The 26,815-nt window shown below is 56.3% G+C and overlaps 2 protein-coding genes across 5 annotated transcripts in view; one reads left to right on the top strand and one right to left on the bottom strand.

The window, feature by feature from the left end:
* SLC39A11 (solute carrier family 39 member 11) overlaps positions 1–26,815 on the bottom strand; it is a 443,645-nt gene that overhangs the window by 415,247 nt on the left and 1,583 nt on the right. The gene's annotated exons all lie outside the window — the stretch shown is intronic.
* On the top strand, positions 733–6,684 carry SSTR2 (somatostatin receptor 2). The gene is made up of 2 exons (XM_008271765.5): positions 733–1,024; positions 5,142–6,684. Exon 2 carries the CDS (start codon positions 5,222–5,224, stop codon positions 6,329–6,331), a length of 1,110 nt encoding a protein of 369 aa, XP_008269987.1. The 5' UTR covers positions 733–1,024; positions 5,142–5,221; the 3' UTR covers positions 6,332–6,684.

Raw genomic sequence — 26,815 nt, 5'->3', positions numbered from 1 at the left:
GACAGAGGCTGAATCATCACGGTCAAAAAAATAAGTCGCTGCTGCTGGATGCGACGCCACTCCTACTTCTTGCCCGTTTGTTCTCCAGCTCCCCGCACGGCATGGAGAAGGAGGGGCTGCGCTGGGTCAGCCCAGCAGGTGCGACTGCCCAGGCAGGGGACCGGCTGCCCGGCCCAGGGCGCGCCTCCCTCCCTCGGAGCTGGGAAACCCTGGGGGAGTCGGGGGGGGGGGGGGTCGGAGGCAGCGGCTCCTCGAACCGCATCGTGGGACCCAGGTGCTGGCTCAGACAGGCGCCCGCACACAGAAGCGCCGCGCCGCTCCCCCACCCCTTTCCCCCGTAGCGTTGCCCTGCACCCTGGCCCACGGTAAACGCCAGCTTTGTAAACTCAAGGCTGAGAAAACCATGAAGGTCCTGGAGCGGCTCGGGCTCTCCCCCGCCGCCACGCCAGCTGCCTGGAATGGGCTGGTGAGCGGCCGTGATTCTCCGAGACCGGGCGGAAGCGGCGCGTGTCTTGGCCAGGAGACCCCCAGGCACTGAAGTCGCTTCACCCCCTCTCGCCCCCCGCACGGGGTCCCCTCTCTCCGCCGCGGCTGCCCGCAGCCACCCGCCAGATTCTCCACCTGTCTCACCCGGGTCCTCCTACAGGACCCGGCGGGCGGAGCGAAGCTGCGGTGACGTAACGCGAGGGGGGCGTGGGGAACTGTGGCGAGGGGCCCCGGCCGGCTGGGCCAGTCCAAGCCGCGCAGCCAAGGGCGCGCGCGCGCTCGCTCCTAAGGCCACCAGCGCCCAGAGCGCCTGCCCACCGCTGGGTGCCAGAGGTTTGCTGGTCGAGAGGTTTGCTCTGGAACGCACGAGGGGCGAGCAGAAGCCGGCGCGAGGGAGCTGTGGGGCCGGGAACCCCGGACACCTAGCACCAGGTACTGGCCAAGCTGCTTCGCGCCCGGGCGCCGGCTGGGTCGGCGGAGACAGCCAACCGCAGGGTGCCAGTGAGCCGAGCCAGCGGATTGCAGCGGAAAGGCAAAGGTGAGGTGTGCGAGTGTGCCCGTGGATGAGAGGGAGGGAGAGAGAGAGAGAGAAGAGAGATTTGGAGAGAGCGAGAATCGTACTTGGGCACCTGTGTGCATCTTCGCTGGTGGCGGGCGATGCGCCCATAGCTGCGCCTTAGTGTGGTCCCTGTGCCCTTTGGGGGTGATTTGTGGGAATGAACCACAGCGGGTCTCCCGACCTGAGTAGGGACTGTGGGCTGTGTTTGCTGGAATGGACTTGTCCGCATAGCCTCGTGCCCGCGTTCGTGGCGTGTGCCCCTCGGCCCGGGTGTCCATCCAGGTGGTGGCTGCCACGGGGACAACTTCCCTCCCGGTCCGAGGCAAGCGAGGCCGGCGGGGAGACATGGCAGGTGGCGGCCAGTGGCTCTTGCGGGGCGCGCACCCAGAGATCCCACGCAAGTGCCACCCCGGGGCAGGCGGCGGAAGCGGAGGGAAGCAAAGAGGGGCTGCTCCGTTCTTCCTCGTCCGTCCTGCTGGGCCTCGAACGATCTGGGTCTGCACCAACCCCCACCGCCGCCGCCGCCGCCGCCCCCAGCCCGCCCAGCAGCCAGGACAGTTTGCCTGGGTTTGGAGAGAACCCAGCAGACTGCATGGCCCGCGCCGGGGAGCCGCCCGCCAAGCCCCCAGGCGACCGTCGTCCGCCCCCAGCTGTCTGTCCCCGGCAGCTCAGCCCCCTTGGCGTTCAGGGTGCTGCACCACAACCTCCGCTCCCACCCCTCGGGGGTGCTCCCTTGGCTAGGGAGGCGGAGGTATCCGTGCCCGCGGAGCTGCGGCTGGGCCGTCCTGCCGCTCGGCTCCCCACTGCCCGCGCCCATCCCCTGCAGCCCGCGCCGCCCCCGGCTTCTCCCAGGCGCTCCAACCCCCGCAGCGGCTTCGCAGGTGGCCCGCATGCTCCCTGCCCGGGGAGTCACGCTCCAGCCGGGTTCAGCAGACCGGAGGGACACGGGGGTGGGGACAGAATGTGGGAAAGACGCTGGGCAGACAGGAGGAACGGACGCTGCGTAGGACTTGGAACCACGCTGATGCCGGGTCCCTCTCCCAACACAGCTTTCTTGGGCAGCCGAGCACGGCCCCTCTGGGAGGCGGAGGCTGTGAGTGGCGAAGCTGCCCTCGCCCTCCTCCCCAGCAGAGCCGGGACCCAGTCTCAGAGGAATCTGACAACCAGGGAGCGCTTCAGTAGCCAGCAATCCCGGGCTGCGAAATAGAGCGAGCTGAAAATCTAACTTCCTCGTACATTTAATTTAACCAGAAATCAGCAAGTCTCGGACCCACTGTCTGTGGAACCCAAAGCAGCAGAAGTCACTTGGGGACCTTAGACGGCTGACTTCGTGGTTAAATAAACCACCATCCACACTAATTTCTTCCTTGGCTCCCCTCCCTGCATCTCTGCCAGCATCTCCAAGGCACGGCCCCTGCTCGTTGCTGCCCCTCTCAAAGTGGGGGGCTTCTCAGCCTTCTCAGGAAAAAGAAAAAAAAAACTGTCATCATGCGCTCGGGTCCACTTTGGCGAGACTCCAGCCAAAAAGGGCAGAGTTAGGGCTGGAGAGCAGCTTCCAAGGCTCCCGCACAGCCCAGCACAACCACCCATCCCTGGCCAGAAGCCCCAGGTAGGGCTTCTGCAGGTCAGGGGTCTCCGTTGCCCCCAGCCCCTGCAGTGCAAGCATTCATGGCACAGAGATGGGACCCCGAGGACGCCCGGGATTCACGTGCACTCTGAGCGCAGGCAGCTTAAGCAGGAGTCGGGGTCTGCAGGATTCAAGTAACTGACAAGATGGTTAGAAATGAGGGTGGACACCACCCAAGTTAATCCAGCAACACTGGAAACAGTTTCTTTACAGCTTTGGGTTTTAAGAGCTGCTGGTTGATGCTTTTCCTGTAACCCAATGCAGACATCCAATCCTGGGTCCCCAAAGATCAGTCAGAAAGCTCAGACCTCACTTCACGGACAGCTGCGTGGTGGGGGAGTGAGCGTAGACAGAAGCTGAGCGCCTGGAAACAGACCCATGGGCTAGGGTCCTCTCGTCCTTGCGGCTGGCTCGGGCTCCTGGAATTCATTTGCAGTCTGTGCGAGCGTTCAGCGCTTCCTCTCTGTCCGCACTCAGGTCCCGGGCCCCAGGAAAAGCACCCTGTGCGGTGGGGAAGGTGGCAGCCGAGGGCATGACTCCCACTGACTGCTGGACATGCCCCCATGTCCGCCTGCCGTCTTCCTCCTCCATCATCTTCACACACACAATGCGCAGCTAGAACATTGCTCTAGGAGCTCCGGGTCGCCCCGGGAAAGGCAGGCATTCTTTGTTCATACCTCTACGCCGTGCACACCCGCTATGAAGTGGCTTCCTAGTCTGTCTCCCCTAATTCGTTACCCCCTAGTGGCCGCCAGCCACATCTGATCCGCTCCTGTATCCCTGCCACCCCCAAAACACAAAGAAGCCCTCCAGTTATTTTTTAAATGACTATAGATAAATCGTTTAGCTGTTTTGTATCTTAAGCCACACTACTATTGGCACAATTATTCTCTGCACATGGAGGTAACACATGGGAGTCAGTCACTTTAAACCAAAGCCAACTGTATTTCAGTCCACAGGGCAGCCAATACAATGTCTCGAAAAGTTTCCCAGACTTAGGGTCAGGTAGCCTGTGTTCAAATCCCAGCTCTGACGATCACGCACAAGAGAACGGGAACAAATTACTCAAACTCTGGAAGCCTCAGTTTCCATGTCTTTAAAATGGGGATAACTGGGGCTGGCGCTGTGGCCTGGTGGTTAACGCCGGCATCCCACATGGGTGCTGGTTCGAATGCAGGCTGTTCCACTTCCCAGAGGCTCCTGGGAAGGCAGCAGAAGATGGGCCAAGTACTTGACCCCCTGCAACCCATGTGGGAGACCCGGATGAAGCTCCTACCTCTGAAGCTGCTGGCTTCTGGCTTCAGCCTAGCCCAGCCCTTTGTTGTGGCCATCTGGGGAGTAACCCAGAGGGCTGAACACCTCTCCCTCTCCCTCCCCCTCTCTCTGTAACTCTGCCATTCAAATAAATAAGTCTTTAAAAATAAATACATAAAGAAAATGGGGAGAATTATCCCCACCTCTTAGGATGACGTGGAATACTGAGAGGGTAGCGGGCATGAATGAATGACACGATTCTAGAAACTTCTGTTCCTGTCGACGGATGAGCCTGCTTCCCTCACCTGGCTCCTGTGTTTGCCGTTAACCAGGGAACTGCAGGCAAATCCTCCAGGTCGTCAGTAGCCTTCTGGGGCAGATCTCAGGGCTCTAGGAACAGCCCTTCCAGGCGTAAGAAAGTCAAAGGAAACTAAAACATACATTTCTAAAATGAAAGCAAGCCAGACTTTTATTTTGATATTGAAGACAGTAAATTGGTTCACTGTGTGGGCAGATTTTAATAAATTAGAGATAATAAGATGTTAGAAAGAAAAAGGGGAGGAAACAATATTTCTGAGGTCCTATTAGCAGCCTACCACAATGCGAGGGGTTTTCACACACCTTACATCGTTCAGCCTTCCTGACACTCCTGCTGCAGCAAATGAGAGACCAGCTATGGGCCGGGCACCAGGTCCCCTGGGCTCAGCGGTGGAACCCAGACTTCTCTCCCTCAAGTCTGGGGCTTGTGCATGAGTGGATGTCAGAGGAGAGAGACTCCAATGTTGTCACCCAACCTGCATAGACTTCCTTGCAGGACACGGCCACGGCGGCCAGCGCCAGGCCCCCTCCGAGGTCAGAGGCAGAACCTCTCTAAGCTCTGTGTCTTCACAGTTTGGACCAGCCACCTCTTGAGGGAGTCCAAGTTATGCGGTTTTGAACCCATAGCCAGATCCACCCACCGTGCGTGCGTCATCAGAGAGGATAGCTTAACCCGAACCCCTCCCCCCCTATTGCAGAAGCAACTCAGAAACTGAGTCTGGGCGCCGAGCAAGGATGGGCTGGTGGCTGCGCTGCTGAGGTGTGACGGTGACATGCTGCAGTGTGACAGCATGCCCGAGAGGTCCACCAGAAATGAGGAAAGTCGCTGGCAGTTTCAATAGCCTGGGACCGCTGAGCCAATCTTCCTGTTTCGTTTTGTTTTGTTTTTCCTTCCAGATGTCACAGTGGATCCTGGGTCTCCAAGGCCCACTAAGGTGAGAGTTAAGATCTTTCCAGCCTAGGACTGAACGGCAGCCATGGACATGGCCTACGAGCTTCCCAACGGCAGCCAAACGTGGCTGTCCTCCCCGTTCGACCCCAACGGCTCGGTGGCGGTGGCCAACAGCTCGAACCAGACAGAGCCCTTCTATGACATGACGAGCAGCGCCGTCCTCACGTTCATCTACTTTGTGGTCTGCATCGTGGGGCTGTGCGGCAACACGCTTGTCATCTACGTCATCCTCCGCTACGCCAAGATGAAGACCATCACCAACATCTACATCCTCAACCTGGCCATCGCAGACGAGCTCTTCATGCTGGGCCTGCCCTTCCTGGCCATGCAGGTGGCGCTGGTCCACTGGCCCTTCGGCAAGGCCATCTGCCGTGTGGTCATGACCGTGGACGGCATCAACCAGTTCACCAGCATCTTCTGCCTGACAGTCATGAGCGTCGACCGCTACCTGGCGGTGGTTCACCCCATCAAGTCCGCCAAGTGGAGGAGACCCCGGACAGCCAAGATGATCAACGTGGCCGTGTGGGGCGTCTCTCTGCTGGTCATCTTGCCGATCATGATCTATGCCGGGCTCCGGAGCAACCAGTGGGGCAGAAGCAGCTGCACCATCAACTGGCCGGGGGAATCTGGGGCATGGTACACGGGGTTCATCATCTACGCCTTCATCCTGGGGTTCCTGGTCCCCCTCACCATCATCTGTCTTTGCTACCTGTTCATCATCATCAAAGTGAAGTCCTCTGGAATCCGAGTGGGTTCCTCGAAGAGGAAGAAGTCCGAGAAGAAGGTCACCCGGATGGTCTCCATCGTGGTGGCCGTCTTCATTTTCTGCTGGCTCCCTTTCTACATATTCAACGTGTCTTCCGTCTCTGTGGCCATCAGCCCCACCCCCGCCCTCAAAGGCATGTTTGACTTCGTGGTGGTCCTCACCTATGCTAACAGCTGTGCCAACCCTATCCTGTATGCCTTCTTATCTGACAACTTCAAGAAGAGCTTCCAGAATGTCCTGTGCTTGGTCAAAGTGAGCGGCGCAGACGATGGGGAACGGAGTGACAGCAAGCAGGACAAGGCCCGGCTGAATGAGACCACAGAGACCCAGAGGACTCTGCTCAATGGGGACCTCCAAACCAGCATCTGAGCTGCCTGGGGGAACATAAACACGCAGACGAAACCGGCCAAGCTCTGCTTCCCAGCAGCGGGCTCCCTGGAGACCCCCTTCCTTCCTCCCACCCCTCACGCCTGGCAGAATTCTAGAATGGGAGAGACTGCCCGGCACGAGCCCAGTTCAGAAACCAGCGTTTGAGTGGAAAGGCTGCCCTGGCTGAGCGATGGCGCAGCACGTCGATTACCTCCCCTTCAAGGTGATCGTTTAGATGCAAACTCACAAGTCAAAGTCTGCAGAAGAGGCGCTCACGGCTGGGGTGTGAACCTTAGAAACGCCGAAGCTCAAAAAAATAGAAAAAAAATGTATCTGTGTGTGTGTGTGTGTGTGTTCAAAACCCAACGTGTAATCTTGTGTTCTTATATTTATACTCGTGTATTGCTATATGCTCTCATTGTATACTCCTAGACCCTGTGCTTCCTGTGTTCACGTTACACGAGTTCAATTTCACGTGTGCATAGCATAGGTGGGCATTTGCCACAGTACAGCACCCACAGAAGCGGACTCACCATGGAGCCAATAAAACTTAAGCTTCAGGGATCTCTCTTTGTGAGCCTTCCCAAGGCCCAGGAGGAACCTGAGCTGTGTGTGTGTGTGTGTGTTCGCATGGTCATGTGTTTGTGTACAAAGTTGTGAAAGTAAGAACACTTTGCATTCTTTTCCCCTAGAAGGGTCCTTGCAGGTGCATATCCTCCCAGCCTCACAAAGCCTGCCTGTGCCCTGGGGCCCGGCTCATGCATTTCAGGCAGAGTCAGGTCGGAATCAGAGGGGAAGGAGAGAGGGCGGGAGTTCGCCTGTGCCTACTTCTCGGGTGGAGTCACAGGACTGCTGGTTCATCCCAGGAACTCGACACAGCGCGGTCACTGGCGACTCTGTCCATCAAGAGACACCTGCTTTGTGATGAGACTGCGCTTTCTTCCTTCTCACATTGCTTTAGTTTTTCTTAGGGAGCTATGGGGAGGGAGATTGCTAACCTGAACGGCAAAACACAGACTGATTCTTGTGGGGAAATAGCTGTATTCTCCTTGCCGTGAAAATAAACTAATAAGAATGGAGCAAAACTGTACCTTCAAGAGAACCATGAAATTGTGGTTTTTTTTTTCTTTTTTTCATGCCAGACATAGCTTCCTAATGAAAGAAAATGGAAATGTGATTCCACAGCTCCTCCAAGGGGTTCTCGAAGGACCTTAAACAAAGCTGGGCATTAACAAAGTCACATGGCACAGGAAAGAGCACATGGAACACGGGCATGCATGCGCACCTCACAGGTGTTGTGCCAGGCTGCCTGCAGCACCAACTGTATACACACTGAGGGCACGCTGACTCTCAGAGGACTCTTCGAGGTCTGTCACACACGGGCACATCATGCCATCACTGGCTTTGTCCCCAAAATCATAGATGGGCTCAGGGACAGGTGGTGAGAAAAGAAATAAAGCCCATGTCACTCAATGGCCAGTTTGCAGGGGTTGGAGAAATATAAGCCTGGGTGTTGATCACTCTCAGAGGCTCACATGTAGATTTTGCCTTATTTAAAACGAGCTTTCCTCCTATGGCTCCCCAAGCCAGGGCCACCAGGCGGCCAGAACGAATGAGTGCTGCCCCCTGCCTACTGCTGGCCTCTGCCTTCTCCTGTCTGTACCACTCACACCACCTCACTCCCGAAAGGACTCGCTGTGACTCAGAAAAAAACACGTTCATATATAAATAAATACAAAATAAATATTAAAAATATGTTCAATATCTAAATAAATCCATGTGAAAAGAAACAGTGCAGTTATAAAACAAGACTACGGGGAATACTGCTGCAAAACAGTATATACAGTGAAACCCCACGTTAGCACTAACGGCAGGTAGTTATGTCGGTTCAGGACTTCCTGGAAGCCACGTCTAATTAAGAACGGCTTTTTTTTTTTTTTTTAATAAAAACCAGGATTTGGGAGGAAATGTGTTTAACCAAGATTTATTGTTACTTGGAGAACTGATTCCAAGGAAGACATGTTTGCAGGGCACATGAGACTAATTCTACAGCACCCGTGCTCACTGACCACAGAAACCGCTCCCACGGAGGCCAGGTTCCAAGCGGCCATCCGCAACCCCGAGATGAAATGGCAGGGTGACGATTCCCGGGCCGAAGGACCGGGCCTTTCGGAGCCACGCTGTCACGCCATCCGTCAGGCAGTCACGTGCCTGCCACGTGGGGAGGGGTCCTCCACGTCTGGAAAGATCTGCTTCAAGGATGACTCGCTGTCTGATTTCTTACATCCAAAAGAGGCAGCGAATATTTTCACGTAAACGTTAACACGATTCTAACTCAAAAATTGAATCTCGGCCTCAATTCAACATTTAATTATGAAGACGAATCTGCCGGATAATGGGAGGGAATAAAAGGTAAGGCAGGGCCCTGCCTTCGGGGAATCGTCTGGGCCCTGCAAGCTTCCGTCTGCTCGGGCAGAAGGCGCTGATGAAACCTGAGCGCTCGTGAGAAAGGTGTCTGGGAAAGGTGTTATGGCATTGTCGCCCATGGTGAGTGATGTTAGCGACACAGTCAACGGAATAACAGAGGATATGGGGAGGGGGGGTACTGTGGCACAGTGGATTAAGTCACCACCTATAACGCTGGCATCCCATACGGGCTCCGGTTCAAGTCCCTGCTGATCCGCTTCCGATCCAGCTCCCTGCTAATGCACCTGGGGAAGCAGCAGAAGGCGGCCCAGGCCCCTGGGCCCCTCCCTCCCTCCAGCCACGTGGGAGACCCAGATGGAGTTCCAGGCTCCTGGCTTCAACCTAGCCCAGCTGTGGCCATTTGGGGAATGAAAGAGCTTACCAGACGGGAGATTCTCCCTCTCTCTCCCTCTCCCTCCCTCTCTCTCTCCTCCTCCCTCCCTCCCTCACCCCTTTAAAAAAAATAAAAAGGAACATAGAGGACATGGAGGTGAACCTTCGTGGAGGCTCAGGCCATGTCCTGGAAGAAGCTAAGAAAACATAAAGAGAATGATGGCGGACGGTGAAATGGCCGCAGAGGCGAGAATGCGGGCTGCTGGGCGGCCGTCCAGGGCTGGCAGTGAGCTGGAGTCTGTTTGCTTACACCAACGTAACCGCCTCTCCATGGTGGAACACAGCCCCTCGGCCCAGCCGCGCTCCCTGGGGGAGCCGTGCTGGAGTGTGTGCGGTGGGAACACACCTGAGACAGGTGGGAAGCAAAGGGCCCGGGGCGTGGGCCGTCCCTGGGCACCTGCCGGTGGGAGTCTTCCAGTTACGGCGGAAGGTGGGCGTGAACCGGGGCGGCAGGAGGGTCATCAGAAGCCGCCGGGCAGGGCTGGGGAGGTCTGAGCAGAGCTGTGTCTTTCTAGGGATCTGAGCAGCAGAGCTCCTGGGTGACCATGTAGACTGGATCACTGTGTCGGATCCCAAAGCACCGAGTTTCCCACCAAACGTTCCGACACAGCTAACCCTTCCTAAAGTGCTTGTTTTGCTCCTAATATGTGGAATGCTGGGAACGGTCTCCCGGGCAGAGTTTCTGTTTTTTTCTAGCAGTTCATCTAGCCAGGAGGCACCAGGGACACTGTCCCACTGATGGCTGAACAGCTTCTGTAGCTGCTGCTACCCGGTTCTCCAGACCATTAGGGCTGAGAATAACGCCCCGAGGACAGCTTTCACGGGCCGCCCCCACCGTCAAGGGCTGCCCACCCCTTCCTTAACTCTGCAGTGCCGAACACTGCCAGTCTAGATTTTTCCTCCATCAGATGTCCCGGGCGCTGTCTGTATCTGGACTCTGCTTACGAACAGAGCTAAACATTAACCAAGCCTGACCCAACCTGACTATATAGCGCTGTTGACTCTCCGAGGACTGCAGGTGAGCCCGACACCGTGAAAGGCTGGGGCTGCTCCCCCAGCTTCTGCCTCCTGCTGGACAAAGGTTCTGAGTGCGAGGCAGCCCACGACCCAGAGACGGGACGCCAGGTGGGTGCACGGCTGGGGTTTCATGGAAACGGAGAGGCTTCGTTCTCCAGCTCTCTTGGCATTATGGAAAGGACGGGCAGGGGGAAGAAAAGGGTCCCTGGGCCCGGCGCTGTGGCAGAGAAGGTTAAGCCTCCACCTGCAGTGCCGGCATCCCATATGGGCGTCAGTTCGAATCCCAGCTGCTCCACATCTGATCCAGGTCCCCACTAATGCACCTGAGACAGCAGTGGAAGAGTCCTTGGGCCCCTGCACCCACGTGGGAGACCCGGAAGAAGCTCCTGGTTCCTGTCTTTGGCCTGGTCCAGCCTCGGCCATTGTGGTCATTCAGGGAATGAACTAACAGATGGAAGATTAATACCTCTCTCTCTCTCTCTCTCTCTGCCTTTCAAATAAATTAATCTTTTTTTGGAGGGTGAACCAACGGCAAAAGGAAGACCTTTTTCTCTGTCTCTCTCTCTCACTGTCCACTCTGCCTGTCAAAAAAAAAAAAAAGGCAAGAAAGAATAAAAAGATCCCTATACCGGTGGGTTCACTGCTGGGACTGGAAGCAGACAAGGAATGCGCCGGTTGGAGAGAGAGCTGCTAGGTGCCTCTCAAAAGGCTTGCTAAGGGAGCGACACGTGGCTCGCTGACCGAGAAATCAGAGCCTCGTATGCCCCAATTATTCAACGAGGGGGGATCTCCAATGGCTGAGAAGACCCCTGTGCAGCCCAAGGAGCTGGCGAGAGGAGAGGAGGCCCAGGGTGAATCCACACCTGGGGCAGCAGAGAAAACACGCCGGCTGCAGCCCTGGACACGAGGCAGGTGCAGCTGCCACAGGCCTCAGGGAGGGCAGGTGCAGGGCAGCCAGTCCGGGTGCCTGGTGGGGGCGGGCACTGCGGCACTGCTGGTCTCCAGACAGGAAGCCCACAGCAGCTCTCTGAGCTACCTGTCAACTCACGAGGGACAGCAACGGAGCCAGAACACCACTCCCAGACAGCGCTTCCTCTGCCTCAGGGGGCTGGGCCACCCCTCCCCAGAGGGCTGCTGTCCCCGGGTAGGGGGGCATGTTCCTTGCCAAGACAGCTGATATCTTTTGCAAGAGCATGATTTTCTTTTTCTTTAGCAAGAAACTCAAATGGTCCTCGGTCCACATAACCCAGTCTCGCTTGTCTTCAAGTTAACCAGCAGGGGCGATGGAGAAGCTTTCTTCTTCAACCTGTACTTTCACGGCAGTCTGCGCTCCCAAGGACACATGCGTGCACACGCACTGCTTGTGTGTGCCATCAATACACACACAGGCGCTGCCCTGGAGCACACGGGTGACACACACATGCACATTGCACGTGGAGGACACACCCAGTGTGTGTGTGCATGTGCACCCCTGGGGGGCACTGTGTGGCACACACATGTACACTCAGTACACACATCACACAGGACACACCCAGTGTGTGTGTGCATGGGCACCCCTGGGAAGCACTATGCGGTACACACACGTATACTCAGTACACTCTACACCATGCAGGACACACTCACCCAGCGTGTGTGTGCATGGGCACCCCTGGGGGGCACTGTGTGGCACACACACGTACACTCAGTACACTCTACACCACACAGGACACGCTCACCTAGTGTATGTGCGCATGTGCGCCCCCGGGGGACACTGTGTGGTGCACACACGTACACTCAGGACACACATTACGCAGGACACACTCACCCAGTGTGTGTGTGCATGTGCGCCCCGGGGGGCACTGTGTGGTACACACACGTACACGCAGGACACACGTACACTCGGGACACACGTACACTCAGGACTCTACATCACACAGGTGAGCCTTCCAAAGCAGAGTCTACAGTGGCCCCCCCGACGAGGACGCTGTCCTCTAACTCACCGGCAGTCTGGGCATATTCAGTCTTTGTTTTCTAGACGGATGCCTCCACGGCGGGGGGGACGCTGTGCAGAGCTAATGTTTTACCCAGAGGATTCCCAGCTGGGTCACAGACTGCACGCCTCACCCCAGCCAGCTGTCCCTGCTATTACCAGGTCTCCTCGATTGAAAAAAAATAAAATAAAATAAAATTGGCAAAAGGGAGTGACTGGTTTACTACAACTCATCCCCGGTCGTCACCCAACACGTACTGCTAACAGCGATGTTTCCGTATACGATAAACAACAGCAAAATTACCAAAAATAACTGTCCAGCCGCTTCTCAGCAAGGGCAGCGTCTGAACAGACGTCTCTCCCTCCCACCCCTGCTTCTGGCTGCACAGCGGAGCCTGAGTGCTTGGGAAAATCACCCAGAAGTGACCAGCAGCGCTCCTCCTCCCCCGTGAGGACACTCCGGAGAAAGACCTCCCAAACGTGAGAATGTCCTCCCTCGCCCACGGTCTGGCTCCAGTCCGCTTCCACGGCGCAGGGCAGCTGCCCGCGGCGCATCTCGCTTGCTCTCCCAGTGCCCGGCAGTCTGCGTGTGGAGCGGCAGCACTGTGGTCCCTTGCCCTGATGAACAGACGTCTGATCCCCAGGGTTCATTCTCAGGATGAACTGACGTTAGTGGAGTCGCAGCTGCACTGCCAGCCTGGACTGCTAGGCACCAGTGGAGCAGAGGCTTGGCCTCAACGAAGGCTCCTGCTTGGCGTCAGCGTAACTGTTTCTGGCAGACTGAAGCCGTCTCCTGAGTATCTCGCCCAAACCCCCTCGAGGATGGGTCCTGGGGGTGACAGCCCAGAGCGGCCCCCTTTCTCTATCGGCCTGTGTGTATCAGCCACCCTTTGCTTTCTCGCATGCAGAGACAGCAGAAGTGCATCCCCAACCACCCAGCCACGCCGCCTGGGGCCTCGCAGGGGCCGTCTTTGTAGCCAAGGAAACACACTCCTTCTTGGCTTTAAAGGCAGCATTTCTGGTCCCGCCGAGCAGACACAAATCTGGTTTGCGGGAAGCAAGCGTGCAGGGTGCATGGGACTTTGATGCCTCCCTGCCTGCCTCAGGACCCGTGACGTAACCCCAGGGGCCAGCGTTGTGGCGCAGCAGGTTCAGCCACCACCTGCAAGGCTGGCATCCCACACTGGGGCACTGGTTCCAGCCCCAGCTGCTCCGCTTCCTACCCAGCTCCCTGCTCCTGCACTCCCCGAAAAAGCAGTAGAAGATGCCCTACGTGCTTGAGCCCCTGCCACCACTTGGGAGACCTGGAGGGAGCTCCAGGCCCCTGGCTTTGACCTGGCCCAGCCCCGCCTGCTGCAGCCATTTGGGGAGTGAAGCAGCAGATGGAAGCTCGCTCTCTCTCTCTTTCTCTCTCCCCCTCCCTCTCTCTTGTCATTCTGCCTTCCACATAAATAAAATAAATCTTAAAAAAAAAAAAAAATCAATCAGGCAAATCCTCATTGCTGGAGAGCCACAGTGAGGCAGAGGAGTTATGTCAGAGGAAGGGCTGTTTTCAGAGACCTGAGTGTCCTTGAAGAGTGTCAAGGTCACCAGACGCCCAGCTACTCTCGGTGAGTCAAGACCAGAGACCAGCTGCCCCTGAGCAGAGGGTCTCATAATTTTTAACTTTAGAACATTATTTGTTTGCTCTGACTATGCCCTCCACCTGTCTTCGCAAGCAGTACTCGCCAGCATTTTAAGTCTGTAAGTGCCCACCTGGGGCAGTGGTTAAGGCTCCACAGCCCAGTCCAAGTGACTGCTCTGTGCCCCGCCCTGGCTCACGGGCCCAGCTGCCAGCCGACACAGCCCCTTCGAGGCAGAGGCGATACCTCGAGTACTTGGGTCCCTGCCACCTATGGAATGAGCTCTCAGCTCCTGGCTGCAGCCCTGGCCACCGCGCAGCCAGGGGATGAGAACTCCGCCTGCATGTGTGTGTGTGTGTGTGTGTGTATGTGTGTGTCTATGCATTTAAAATGCCTTCCCTTTTCAAGTGTTCCTCCACGCTCCCTTTAAGCCACTAGAAGGGGACACTCCGTCCCCCATAAAAGTCGTTGGGAACCGGTTTGCAGGGAGCCAGCACAGACACTTCGGGCTCGGGTGAAGGGCCCGAGCAGGTCTCATTCTCTGTCTCATCTCTTCCTCCTCTGGGTCACCGCACGCCCTCCGGCAGACACAGGTGCACAGGTAATTCAGCAGGAGAAAGCGGTTCCCACTTAGAGCGCCCAGCGAACGACGGCTGCTCTCCCACCTGTTCCGGCCTGGAGACGGACATCGGCGAGGCGGCGAGGGCCCACGAGCAGCTGCCAGGCTCGCTCTCTGACGGCCGACAGAACGACAGCAGACAACCCCAGAACGATCGGGGAGCCCCCTCCCCAGAAAGGGCTCTAGTCACGCTCCCAGCATCCTGAGAATGGTGGGCAGAGCGCACGTGCTCAACTCCGGGACACACCGAGAGCCGGTTTCACACGTGCTGTGCCTTTTCTCGTCTCCTTCCTCCTTACTTCCTAGGTAATCTGCCTGTCACTCTCGGCCATCACTCACCAATAAGCAACAGCGGGTTTTTACAAACAAGGTATCAATCACTGTGGGAGGAGACCGAACACTGCCCACGCACCCTGGCTCTGCCCCTCCGAGTGGTGCTGATACCACTGGGGAGTTCTCTGTGGGGTGTGTGTGTGTGTGTGTGTGCGTGTGTTTCCCTTTGGAGATCAGGAATCAGCCTGTGGTCTCCCTCCCACCCCTGTATTCCCCGCCTTTGAAGGCCCAGTGGGATTTCTTTCTCCTTCCTTGCTCATGGACACAGGGAAGCCTGGGACACGAGAGAGCACTCCCAGGTGCCCTGATTGCAGGAGCACCTTTGACTCTGTGACGGGACTGATGCTTTCAATGTCAGGGACAGCGTGCACACGGTCTGCCGTTAGATTCTGCTGCTGCTGCTGCTGCTGATGGCATTTTGAATGAGGTCAACAATGAAAATCATTTTAGCTTTCAAATGAACCTTTAAAATCTTTTTTCTTTTTTTTTTAACTTATTTTAATTTTTATTTGAAAGAGAGACAGATGGAAAGAGATCTTCCATCTGCTGGTTCATGCCCCCAGTGCTCATAACAGCCAGGACCAGGACTTGGCCAGGCCAAAGCCAGAAGCCTGAAATGCAACCCGGGTCCCCCAAGGACGTGAGCCATCATCTGCTGTCTTCAGCAGGGAGCCGGGTCAGAGCAGAGGAGCCGGGGCTTCATCCGGGTGCTCCCAGAAAGGACGCAGGCGTCCCGAGCGGCAGCTTAGCTGCCATGCCAACATCCAGCCCTCTCAGGGACCGTGGGGACTGTTTCTGTCAGACAAGTTTACCGCCACATGTGCTGGGAGAAGTGCTCGGACAATCCAAACACTGGAAAACAAAGAGGAGACGCTTCTTTGTAGTGACTGCCTTACAGGTGCACTGTCCCGTAAGTTACCTTCACAGGAAGTCACACTCTCAACAGAAGGGCCCAGGCCAAAGCGCTCGTTAGGCCAGCTCTGCAGACTCGCCTCCGTCCCTTCTACCTCTGGAAAAGACGCCATGTGCTCGGAGCTCAGAAAGTGGGCCAGAGGCCTAAGGCCACGCTCCACACTTCCTGAACGCGACGCGGGCTTTAGAATTCACAATTTGTCTTCAAGCTGTGAGCCCTGCGATGTTCTCTGGCTGTTAAAGGTCTCAGCTATCTCTGGACTGGGAGTAACAGTGCGGGGGGTGGGGGGGAGGAGGGGGAGGGAAGAAATAAAGGAGGGAAGAAGGAAGGAAGAGGGGAGGGAAGAGATGTGTTTGAAAACTGGCAGAACTAGGCTGGCATACGGCACAGGGAGCTAAACTGCTTCCTGCAAAGCTTCCATCCCATATGGGCACCAGTTCAAGTCCCAGCTGCTCCACTTCCAATCCAGCTCCCTGCTAGTGCACCTGGGAGAGCAGCAGCAGATCATGGCCCAAGTGCCTGGGTCCCTGCACCCACGTGGGAGACCTCTACGAAAGTCCTGGCTCCTGGTTCCAGCCTGGCCCAGCACCGGGGAGTAAATCAATAGGTCGAAGACTCTCTCCTTCTCTCTCTCTCTCTCTCCCCTCCTCTCTCTCTCTCCTCTCTCTCTCCTTCTCTCTCTCTCCTTCTCTCTCTCTCTCCTTCTCTCTCTCTCTCCTCTCTCTCCTTCTCTCTCTCTCCTTCTCTCTCCTCTCTCTCTCTCCTTCTCTCTTTCTCTCTCCTCTCTCTCCCTCTCCTTCTCTCTCTCTCCTCCTCTCTCTCCTCTCTCTCCCTCTCCTTCTCTCTCTCCTTCTCTCTCTCCTCTCTCTCCTTCTCTCTCTCTCCTTCTCTCTCTCTCCTCTCTCTCCTCTCTCTCTCTCCTTCTCTTTCTCCTTCTCTCTCTCTCTCCCTCTCTCTCTCTCCCCCGTCTCTCTCTCTCTCCCTGTCTCTCTCTCCCTCTCTCTCCTTCTCTCTCTCCTCTCTCTCTCTCCTTCTCTCTCTCTCCTTCTCTCTCTCTCTCCTTCTCTTTCTCTCTCTCTCCTTCTCTTTCTCTCTCTCCTTCTCTTTCTCTCTCTCCTCTCTCTCTCTCTCTCACACACACATTGCCTTTCAAATAAATAAATCTTAAAAAAAAAAAAAAAAACTGCAAAACTGGCGAGTCCCGTTTTGTCCACAGACTGGTTACTTCCGCATTTAAACAGCGTAGCTAAGACCTTGTATAACAGACGACAAAAGGGCTGCTCTAAAAAAAATCTTTGCCGACATGCCGGGGCTGGGTGAGGCAGAACCGGCTACAGAGAAATACCAAGAGTGCAGAAACTACGTCCAAGGAGACAACTTGTTATCCTCTTCTTATCTTTCCTCTCAAATTTAACACAGACTGAGTTCCAGTCGCTTAAAATAGTCCTAACTATAAATTACACAGCTAAAACCAGAGAATGAGCTAACTGTTGGCGCACCGTGTACCAGCTCCCAATCTAAGCCTTTATCTGCCTTCCCATTCGAGCCCTTGGAAGCAGACACTGCTGATGCCCCCATTCTGTGGAGCAGAAAACAAAGTCCCTCGTCCAGAAACTGTGTGCTAAGGCAGCTCATGCTACACTTCCACCTGCGGGAGGCGTGACCTTGGGCAACCCACACTGCGGGATGTGTGACCTTGGACAATCGACACTGCGGGATGCGTGACCTTGAGCAACCAGGTGCCCACGTCCTGGCCCAGGAGAACAGGGCTCACTCGGCATACTGTAAAGGCTGTGTGGAAGAAAGCACCCTCGGGAATCATCGCATGACCACACAGACAGAGGCGCCCGGGACACAGCAGCCGGCCCTCACCTCCAACAGAGCAAGAGAAAGCCCGAAAGTTGTTGGTTGTTGAATGGCTGACCAGTCTCCAAAACTGCCCGACGGCAACCATGGCTTCAAACCCCGCAAGGCGGGGCACAGGCTGCGTCGTCTAAGCTGGAGTTCGCTTTCTGTCTACACGGAGTCCCTTCTGGCTGGGGGACTCGACGCCTCCGCTAAGTCTAAGTCAACTCTGGTCTCCACCACGGTGGACTGGGCACAACCTCCCACCACCCTAGGCCCCCGATCCAGCTTGACGAGGCCAGAGCATTCCAGAAACCGGGCAGCTCGGGGCACGCTACCAAATGCCAAGTCCTTATTCTTCCATGACCGTGGTGGGGCCGAGGCCTGGGGCCTGGGGCGAACCACAGGGAGAGGGCGGTGCCAGAAACTGATGGCACACCCCCAGGGGCTCCGCTGGAATCAAGGCGATGCAGGAGCTGCCTGGGGAAGTGGGTGCCGGCACACGGGAAGCAACGCGGGAGGGCTGAGGGGCCAGAGACCTGCAAAGGCGGGCGCCCCTTTCAGGCCTAGCAATGACGGGCAAAGGCTGGGAGCAGGGTGCGCGAGCCCAGCGAGGGTGGAAGCCATGGAGAGAACGTGACCCACGGAGCCCTGGGCTGCACAGCAGTGGGGGATGCTCCTGATCTTCCCAGGCTGCCCTCAACCAGGCCGGAGGGCGAGAGAGCCGAGCCCGCAGACGTCACAGAGTCAAGAGGGTCCCAGAGCGGATGCGTCTGGGGCAAGGACGCTATCCCCCCATCGCAGAGACCCAGCATGACCACGTCTCCCAGTGTCTACTAAAGCAGCTGCAATGGGGCCGGCGTTTGGGGCAGGTTAAGCCTCCACCTACGATGCTGGCATCCCACATGGGTGGAGGTTCGAGTCCCAGCTGCTCCACTTCTGATCCAGAACCCTGTTGATGTACCTGGGAAAGCAGTGGAAGATGGCCCAAGTCCTTGGGCCCCTGCACACACATGGGAGACCTGGAAGAAGCTCCTGGCTCCTGCCTTCAACCCGGCCCAGCCCCATTCATTGTGGCCATTTGGGGAGTGAACCAGCAGATGAATGGTCCTTCCCTCTCTCTCTAACTCTGCCTTTCAAACACATAAATCTTTAAAAAAATTTTTTTGAGGAGCCGGTGCTGTGGCGCAGCAGGTTAAAGCCCTGGCCTGAAGCGCCAGTTCGAGTCTCAACTGCTCCTCTTCCAATCCAGCTTTCTGCTGTGGCCTGGGAAAGCAGTAGAAGATGGTCCAAGTGCTTGGGCTCCTGCACCCACGTGGGAGACCCAGAGGAAGCTCCTGGCTCCTGGCTTCGATCAGCACAGCTCTGGCCGTTGTGGCCATCTGGGGAGTGAACCAGCGGATGGAAGACCTCTCTCTGTAACTCTTTCAAATAAATTTAAAAAATAAGGCCGGCGCTGCGGCTCACTAGGCTAATCCTCCACCTAGCGGCACCGGCACACCGGGTTCTAGTCCCGGTCGGGGCGCCGGATTCTGTCCCGGTTGCCCCTCTTCCAGGCCAGCTCTCTGCTGTGGCCAGGGAGTGCAGTGGAGGATGGCCCAAGTGCTTGGGCCCTGCACCCACATGGGAGACCAGGAGAAGCACCTGGCTCCTGGCTTCGGATCAGCGCAGTGCGCCAGTGGCAGCCATTGGAGGGTGAACCAACAGCAAAGGAAGACCTTTCTCTCTCTCCCTCTCTCTCTCACTGTCCACTCTGCCTGTCAAAATAAATAAATAAATAAATAAATGCTGTAAATCCCAACATTTTCAGAAAATAACCCGGGGACCGCACAGAAGCTGCAAAAGGGATGGAGACGAGGTTTCCGGCCACCCGTGCAGCTCTCAAGGCAGCACCCACCAGAAAAATCAACTCTGCCTTGGACATGGACATTGCACAAAGCCACCACGGTCTCCCTCGCACGATACACGCTCAGGTGCACAACCCTCCAGGTGTAAAGCAGCCTTTCCCACCACTGCCCACTGTACCAAAGCAATGACCAGGCTACTCAACCGGATGTGGCCAGATGGCTGCATTTTCCCCCAAACTCTGTTTGCAAAAGGACTCGCACTGCAAAGTCTCTCATGTCCAAGAACTCAACTATTTTATCATCCGGTTCTGGGCAAATCAGGTTTGATGTCTCTGATTTATCTTACAAAATTCGAACTGGGGCCGGCGCTGTGGCGTAGTGGGTAAAGCCGCTGCCTGCAGTGCCGGCATCCCATATGGGCACCAGTTTGAGTCCCAGCTGCTCCATTTGCAATCCAGCTCTCTGCTATGGCCTGGGAAAGCAGTAGAAGATGGCCCAGGTCCTTGGGCCCCTGCATCCACATGGGAGACCCAGAGGAAGCTCCTAGGTCCCTGCTTTGGATTGGCCCAACTCCAGCCATTGTGGTCATTTGGGGAGTGGACCATTGGATGGAGGACCTCTCTCTCTCTCTGTCTCTGCCTCTGCCTCTCTGTAACTCTGACTTTAAAATAAATAAATATTAAAAAATAATTCAAACCAAACAGGACCATGCCAGACTGTGGCACGGCAGATTAAGCTGCCACTTGCAATGCTGGCATCCCACATCAGAGTACTGGTTCAATTCCCGGCTGCTCCACTTCGCATCCAGCTCCCTGCTAATATGCCAGATGCCAGGGAAGGCGAGGGAAGATGGGCCAAGTGCTTGGGCTCCTGCACCCATGTAAGAGACCTGGATGGAGCTCCAGGCTCCTGGCTTCAGCCTGGACCAGCCTTGGCCCTTACGGCCATTTGGGAAGTAAACTAATGGATAGAAGATCTCTCTCACTCACCTTTCAAATAAATAAAATAAGAAATAAATAATTTTTTAAAAAAGAGTTTAAACTAAACAAAAACAAACAAATGTCACACCCAGACTCAGCATCCCAAGCAGACCAACTTAGTGAGGCTTCCTGTAGGTGCGCCTCCGCCCAAATCCACAGTTCCCTCACAGATCCCACTTCTGTGGTCTGAGTCCTTGAACTTGAAGTGTCCCTCGTTTGTCACGGGCTGACACTTAACCGGATTCGGCTGTGTGAAACCCAGGGTGGGGATGATCCTGCCGAGGGCTCATCCCAAGGAAAAGTTATTTAAAATCCAGCTCTTCCTGCAGTCACGCCGGATCCAGGAAGAAAATATCCCACCACCGTGTAGCATTAAAGCCAAACATTCTCGGGTTGTAGCTGTGGACACTGGGAAGCCGCCACCTCTCTCTAGGTAAGCTGAGGGCAGCATCACAGTAGCAAAACCAAAAGCCACAGAGGAAGTCTGCAAAGAGGTAGGAACTTGGGGCTGGCATGGTGGCCCAACAGGCCAGGCTGCTGCCTGCAAGGTGGGCATTCCATCCGCATGCCAGCTGAGCCCCAGCTGCTCCCCTTCCAATCCAGCTCCCTGCTGATGTGTCTGGAAAGCAGCAGAGGACGGCCCAAGTGCTTGGGTAACCAACATCCATGAGGGAGATGAGGTTGGAGCTCCCGGCTCCTGGCTTTGGCCTGGCCCAACCCTGGCTGTGAAGTGAACTAACAAATGGAAGGTCTCTCTCTCTCTCTCTCTCTCTCTCTCTCTCTCTCTCTCTCTCCTCTCTCCCACAGCATTTCAAGTGAATATATAAATCTACATTTTTTAATATTTACGTATTTATTTGAAAGTCAGTTACATAGAGAGAGAAGGAGAGGCAGAGAGAGAAGGAGAGGCAGAGAGAGAGAGAGAGAGGTCTTCCATCCGCTGGTTCACTCCCCAGATGGCTACAACAGCTGGAGCAGCGCCAATCCAAAGCCAGGAGCTTCCTCCAGGTCTCCCAGGAGGGTGCTGAGGCCTAAGGATTTGGGCCAACTTCTGCTGCTTTCCCAGGCCATAGCAGAGAGCTGGGTCAGAAGTAGAGCAGCCAGGACCTGAACCCGCATCCATATGGGATGCCAGCACCACAGGCGGCAGCTTTACCCGCTACACCACAGCGCCGGCCCCCAATAAATCTAATTTTTAAAAAGAGCTTATATCTTCCCCTGTGGCATCCAGCGCAGAGCCGGCCACCGGCAAGGACACACTGGTGAGGGACATGGAGTGTGGGATGTGGGCTCCGCTAACCCCCAGCGTGCTGAGGCCCTGGGAGGTCCCCTTCACCGTGCACATGGGTTCCATTCGTCAGGTGCAAGGCCTGTGAAGTAAACAACCAGCGCTCCCATCACAAATGTCACCTCCAGTGGACACAAGCTGATAACCACCCCCAGAAAGATAAGGCTCTCTTAATCTCATTGGCATCTCGGCCAGGAGCGAACACCAAATGTCTGGATCCCACCGGGCGGGCGGGGCGGGCGCTGGTGCAGCACGCAGCCTTCCAGCCAGCCCGGCTGACTCGTGGGGACACAGTGTCTCCCTCCCTGCACCAAGTCGCCCTTTCTCCCCTCCCCTCTGTGTCGCTCTCCTCGCCTCCCTCTGCTTTTCCTTCCCCCCGTCTTTCTCCCTTACCCACCTCTCCCAGCTCGGCCAGAGTTTACACCTGCTGTTTCCACTTCCCTGGGGGATCTCTCTCTCTTCCTTCTAGATCTTTCCCCACATGCTCAGCCCCGCTCCCTCCCAGCTCTGCCAGAAGACGCCCCTCCCTTCGACACCACGGGGTTCAGAGGGCTGTGTTGGGGTTCCCAGAGGAGCCGGGTGTGACAGGGGTGAGAACTGCCCTGCTGCTTTTACTACTTCGCCTGCTGGGCACTCGAGGGCAGGAGACTCCTCTGCTCTTTCTAAGGCAGCCTTGGGGAAGTATGAAGCAATTTCAGAAAGTCCACAGATTATTTCTTTTTGGTCCAAAAAAATTCATAAAATCCATGCATATCAGGAGGTCTTCAAAAAGTCATGGAAGATGCATATTATGAAAGTAACAAGGGAGACCGGCACCACAGCTCACTAGGCTAATCCTCCACCTTGCGGCGCTGGCACACCGGGTTCTAGTCCCGGTCGGGGCGCCGGATTCTGTCCCGGTTGCCCCTCTTCCAGGCCAGCTCTCTGCTATGGCCAGGGAGTGCAGTGGAGGATGGCCCAAGTGCTTGGGCCCTGCACCCCATGGGAGACCAGGAGAAGCACCTGGCTCCTGCCATCGGATCAGTGCGGTGCGCCGGCCACAGCACGCCAGCCATGGCGGCCATTGGAGGGTGAACCAACGGCAAAAGGAAGACCTTTCTCTCTGTTTCTCTCTCTCACTATCCACTCCGCCTGTCAAAAAAAGAAAGAAAGAAAGAAACAAGGGGGCCGGCCTAGCAGGTTAAGCTGCCGCCTGCAGGGCCGGCATCCCATATGGGCACTGGTTCAAGTTCCGGCTGCTCCACTTCCCATCCAGCTCTCTGCTATGACCTGGGAAAGCAGTAGAAGATGGCTCAAGTGTTTGGGCCCCTGCACCCACGTGGGAGACCTGGAAGAAGTTTCTGGCTGCTGGCTTCGAACTGGCCCAGCTCCAGCTGTTGCAGCCATTTGGGAAGTAAACCAGCAGATGGAAGATATCTCTCTGTCTGTCTGTCTCTATCTCTCTCTCTCTCTCTCTCTGGCTCTGCCTTTCAAATAAATAAATCTTTAAAGAAAAAGAAAGAGAGAGAAAGAAATAGCATGCAGGGATTTCAAATAAATTTTCTGCACCAAAATAAACCTTATCTTTTAATTCCATTTTCCACAAACTTTTGCAGGACCCTGGCTCTCTGTGACTTTGCGGCTTGCACGCACGACACATTTGCGAACGTTTACTGAGTCGCTGGGTCTGGGAGCACAGGTCTCCGTCCCCTTTGCACCTGCTAGACCACGTATTGCACAAGGCATGTGGTGTCTGCATAAATCTGCTAAAATTCCTTCTCTTTTAGGCAGTATCCTGGCTGGCTTTCTGTATGTTTATCAAAAAAGTAAGGCGAGGCCTGCCCCCTCAATGTTCAGACTGAGATAGGAGAGTGCGGACGGGCTTAGAGAAAGTGAGATGTCACACCCTAGCCCTCCAGTTTCAAGACACTTGGCCACCAGGCCCGGCCACCCTGTGTGTCACCTGTCCCAACCACTGCAGCGTTCCTCCGGCTTGGAGCCACACACTGCCCGTAGAATTCCAGAGCCCCTGCCTCAGGCCGAGGGCAGGAAGCAGCGTGGGGACTGTGTGCGTGCCGGCCAGAATGGCACAGGCTGCTTGCCTCTTAATGTTCAGAAATGTTCTTTGGGTCAGCGCCGCAGCTCACTAGGCTAATCCTCCGCCTTGCGGCGCCGGCACACCAGGTTCTAGTCCCGGTCGGGGCGCCGGATTCTGTCCTGGTTGCTCCTCTTCCAGGCCAGCTCTCTGCTGTGGCCCGGGAGTGCAGTGGAGGATGGCCCAGGTGCTTGGGCCCTGCACCCCATGGGAGACCAGGAGAAGCACCTGGCTCCTGCCATCGGATCAGCGCGGTGCGCCGGCCGCAGCGGCCATTGGAGGGTGAACCAACGGCAAAGGAAGACCTTTCTCTCTCTCCCTCTCTCTCTCACTGTCCACTCTGCCTGTCCAAAAAATAAAAAAAAAAAAAGAGAGAAATGTTCTTTGAAGCTAAGAACGCGAGGGAGTGGAAAGAGCGTGGACTTCCATAGCCAGACAAGCTCAGCTGCTGGGCTGCCCTGTGGCCTCGGGCAGGGTACCTGGTCCTGCAGAACCCCAGCTTTGTCTGGATCACCTGTGCCAAAGGAGTATGGTGACCTGTGCGGACTCTCCAGATGGCGCTCAGATCACAGCTACTGTTACGGGCAGGATGCCTGGTGCTACGGTTCAAACACAGTTCAGGCCAGCGTCGTGGCACAGCAGCTGAAGCCCCCACTTGCGACGCCGGCGTGCTCTATTGGAAGTGCCAGTTCAGGTCCCAGCTGCTCTGCTTCCAAGCCAGCTCCCGGCTAATGCGCCTGGGAAAGCAGTGGAAGACGGCCCAAATGCATGGGCCCCTGCCACCCACATGGGAGACCCGGATGAAAGTCCCAGCTCTGGCCTTTGGTCTGGCCCAGCCTCAGCAGTTGCAGCCATCTGGAGAGTGAACCAGCGGATGAAAGACCTCCCTCTCTCTGCCTCTCTCCTTAACTCCTTTCAAATAAACAAATAAATCTTAAAAAAAAAAAATCTATCCCTGGGAGCTAGCACTGTGGCGTAGCTCCACTTCCGATCCAGCTCCCCACTAACGTGTCTGGGAAAGCAGTGGAAGATGGCCCAAGTGCTTGGGCCCCTGCACCGCGTGGGAGACCTGGAAGAAGCTTCTGGCTTCAGCCTGGTCCAGACCTGGCCATTGCGGCCACTTGGAGAGTGAACCAGCAGATGGACACACTCTCTCCCCCTGTCTCTGTAATTCTGACGTTCAAACAGAAATAAATAAATAAATCTCTCCCTGAAGATCTAAGGACGCTTTAGGGTGGTCACACAATACACACACACTCATCCCCAAACCAAGACTAAACTAGGGCAACAGAACAAGGGGGCGGTCCTGTCACTCGTGTACTTCCTATAGCCTCTGTCCCTCTGTCCCCGGCAGGGTGCCTGGGGCAGCTGCGGGAGCCGGGCTCTCAGCCCAGATGCCTGGTTTTGCCAGGTGCAGCTGCCAGGCAGAGGTGGCCAGAGAGGATGGCTTGTTCAGGGGCCTGGAAAGGAGGCGCGGAGAGTGAAGAGCCCAAGACACGTCTCCTCCAGCCCTGACAGCCCCCCACACACACACCGGAAGACAATGTGGGCCTCCGGTGGTGCTCAGCTCTGCAGGCAACGGCGCGACAGCGCCATCTTCAGGGCAATCAGAGGAACTCAGCCAGGCAGAGAGGACACGCTTCCCGGCGGGGACAGCCGGCTGTCTCTGCCTGACATTACAGGCGCCGTGCACCTGTGCTTAGCCACCTCCAACACGACACCGGACAGGCTCGGGGGACAGGCAGGCAAGAGCCAAGGGACACTAAACATTCACCGCCCAAAGCACCCACAGCTGGGCTCTGGGGAAGACATCCTGGTGGTCGTTCACGGCAGCCAGGAGCCGTGCCGTCAGTGCCAGCAGCTGCGAGCTGCTGGACTCACCACTACCAAGATGAGACGGGAACGGTCCCTGCTTCTCAGCATCACCGGCTCGCCTTCCAGTGTCCCAGGTGCTTGTGTCTGATCGGCCAGCCCCAGGCTTTCGCCGGGGCTGCGAGGGGCCCTGCCCAGACAGAGCCGAATTTCCCAAACAGAGAAGAGATTTCGTCCATGCCGGGATGGGGAAGCAGAGTGCCCACCGCTGTTGCCTGCGGGATGGCACTGTGGAGATGGCAAACTGCAGACCTGCCACCAGGTGGCGATCTGAGTTAGGGGAAGTTGAAGTTATTTTTGCAAAAATGCAAAAATCCGGTGGCGACCCTCACTTGCCAGCTAGGCGCACTTTGGCAGGGAAGGGAGCTTCTCTGGGCTCTTGTCATGCACAAAACAGGAAAATTCTTTTCCTACCTATCGTGTGGAACTTACACGTTCAGCAGATGAGATCATTGGGTGGGCAGGCGCTGAAAACGGCAACCTCCCTGAGAAAATCCGCCGGCCTCTCGGAGAATGACGTTCCCGACATGGCAGGGCTACCGCGAGGTAAACTAGAATACTGTACAGTGTTGGTTTATTTGCAGGTTGAAATTAAGGTTTGCCTCAAAGTAATGGAACCTGTAGGTGGGAAAGGGAGCGGGGACAGCCAAGGAAAGACCCACCATGGGGAGGAGAAAGGGAGCTGGCGCTGTGGCACAGAAGGTTAAGCATCCGCCTACAGTGCCAGCATCTCATACGGGCACCAGTTCAAGTCCCGGCCGCTCCACTTTCAATCCAGCTCCCTGCCAATGCACCTGGGAAAAGCAGCGAAAGATGGCCCAAGAGCTTTGGGCCCCTGAGCCCCTGTGGGAGACCTGGATGAAGATCCTGGCTCCTGGCTTCAGCCTGGTCCAGCCCCAGCCACTGTGGCCTTCTGGGGAGTGAACCAGCAGATGGAAGATTCGGTCAAAAAAAAGACCAGCCACAGCAGCAGACATCTGGCACAGCAATTACAGTAACTGAGTGGCTGCCAAGGGTGCCCACATCCCACAGCAGGGCGCCTGGGTTCAAGTCCTGGGCCCTCTGCTCTGACTCAGCTTCCAGCTAATGTGCTCCCTGGGAGGCAGCAAGTGCCGGCCTAAGCACTTGGGTCCCTGCCACCCAGGTGGGAGACCTGAGTCTCGGGCTCCTGGCCTTGGCCTGGCCCAGCCCCTGCTGTTGCAGGCACCTGGGGAGAGAACCAGTGGATGGAAGACCTCTTTCCATC

This window comes from Oryctolagus cuniculus, chromosome 17 (assembly GCF_051225735.1).
Source record: "Oryctolagus cuniculus isolate XC-2025 breed Fujian yellow rabbit chromosome 17, ASM5122573v1, whole genome shotgun sequence".
NCBI classification, from domain to species: Eukaryota; Metazoa; Chordata; class Mammalia; order Lagomorpha; family Leporidae; genus Oryctolagus; species Oryctolagus cuniculus.
This window is presented reverse-complemented; position numbering and strand designations above follow the sequence as displayed.

Coding starts and splice junctions, on each gene's coding strand:
- SSTR2 (XM_008271765.5), top strand. CDS start 5,222: ATGGACATGGCCTACGAGCTTCCCAACGGCAGCCAAACGTGGCTGTCC.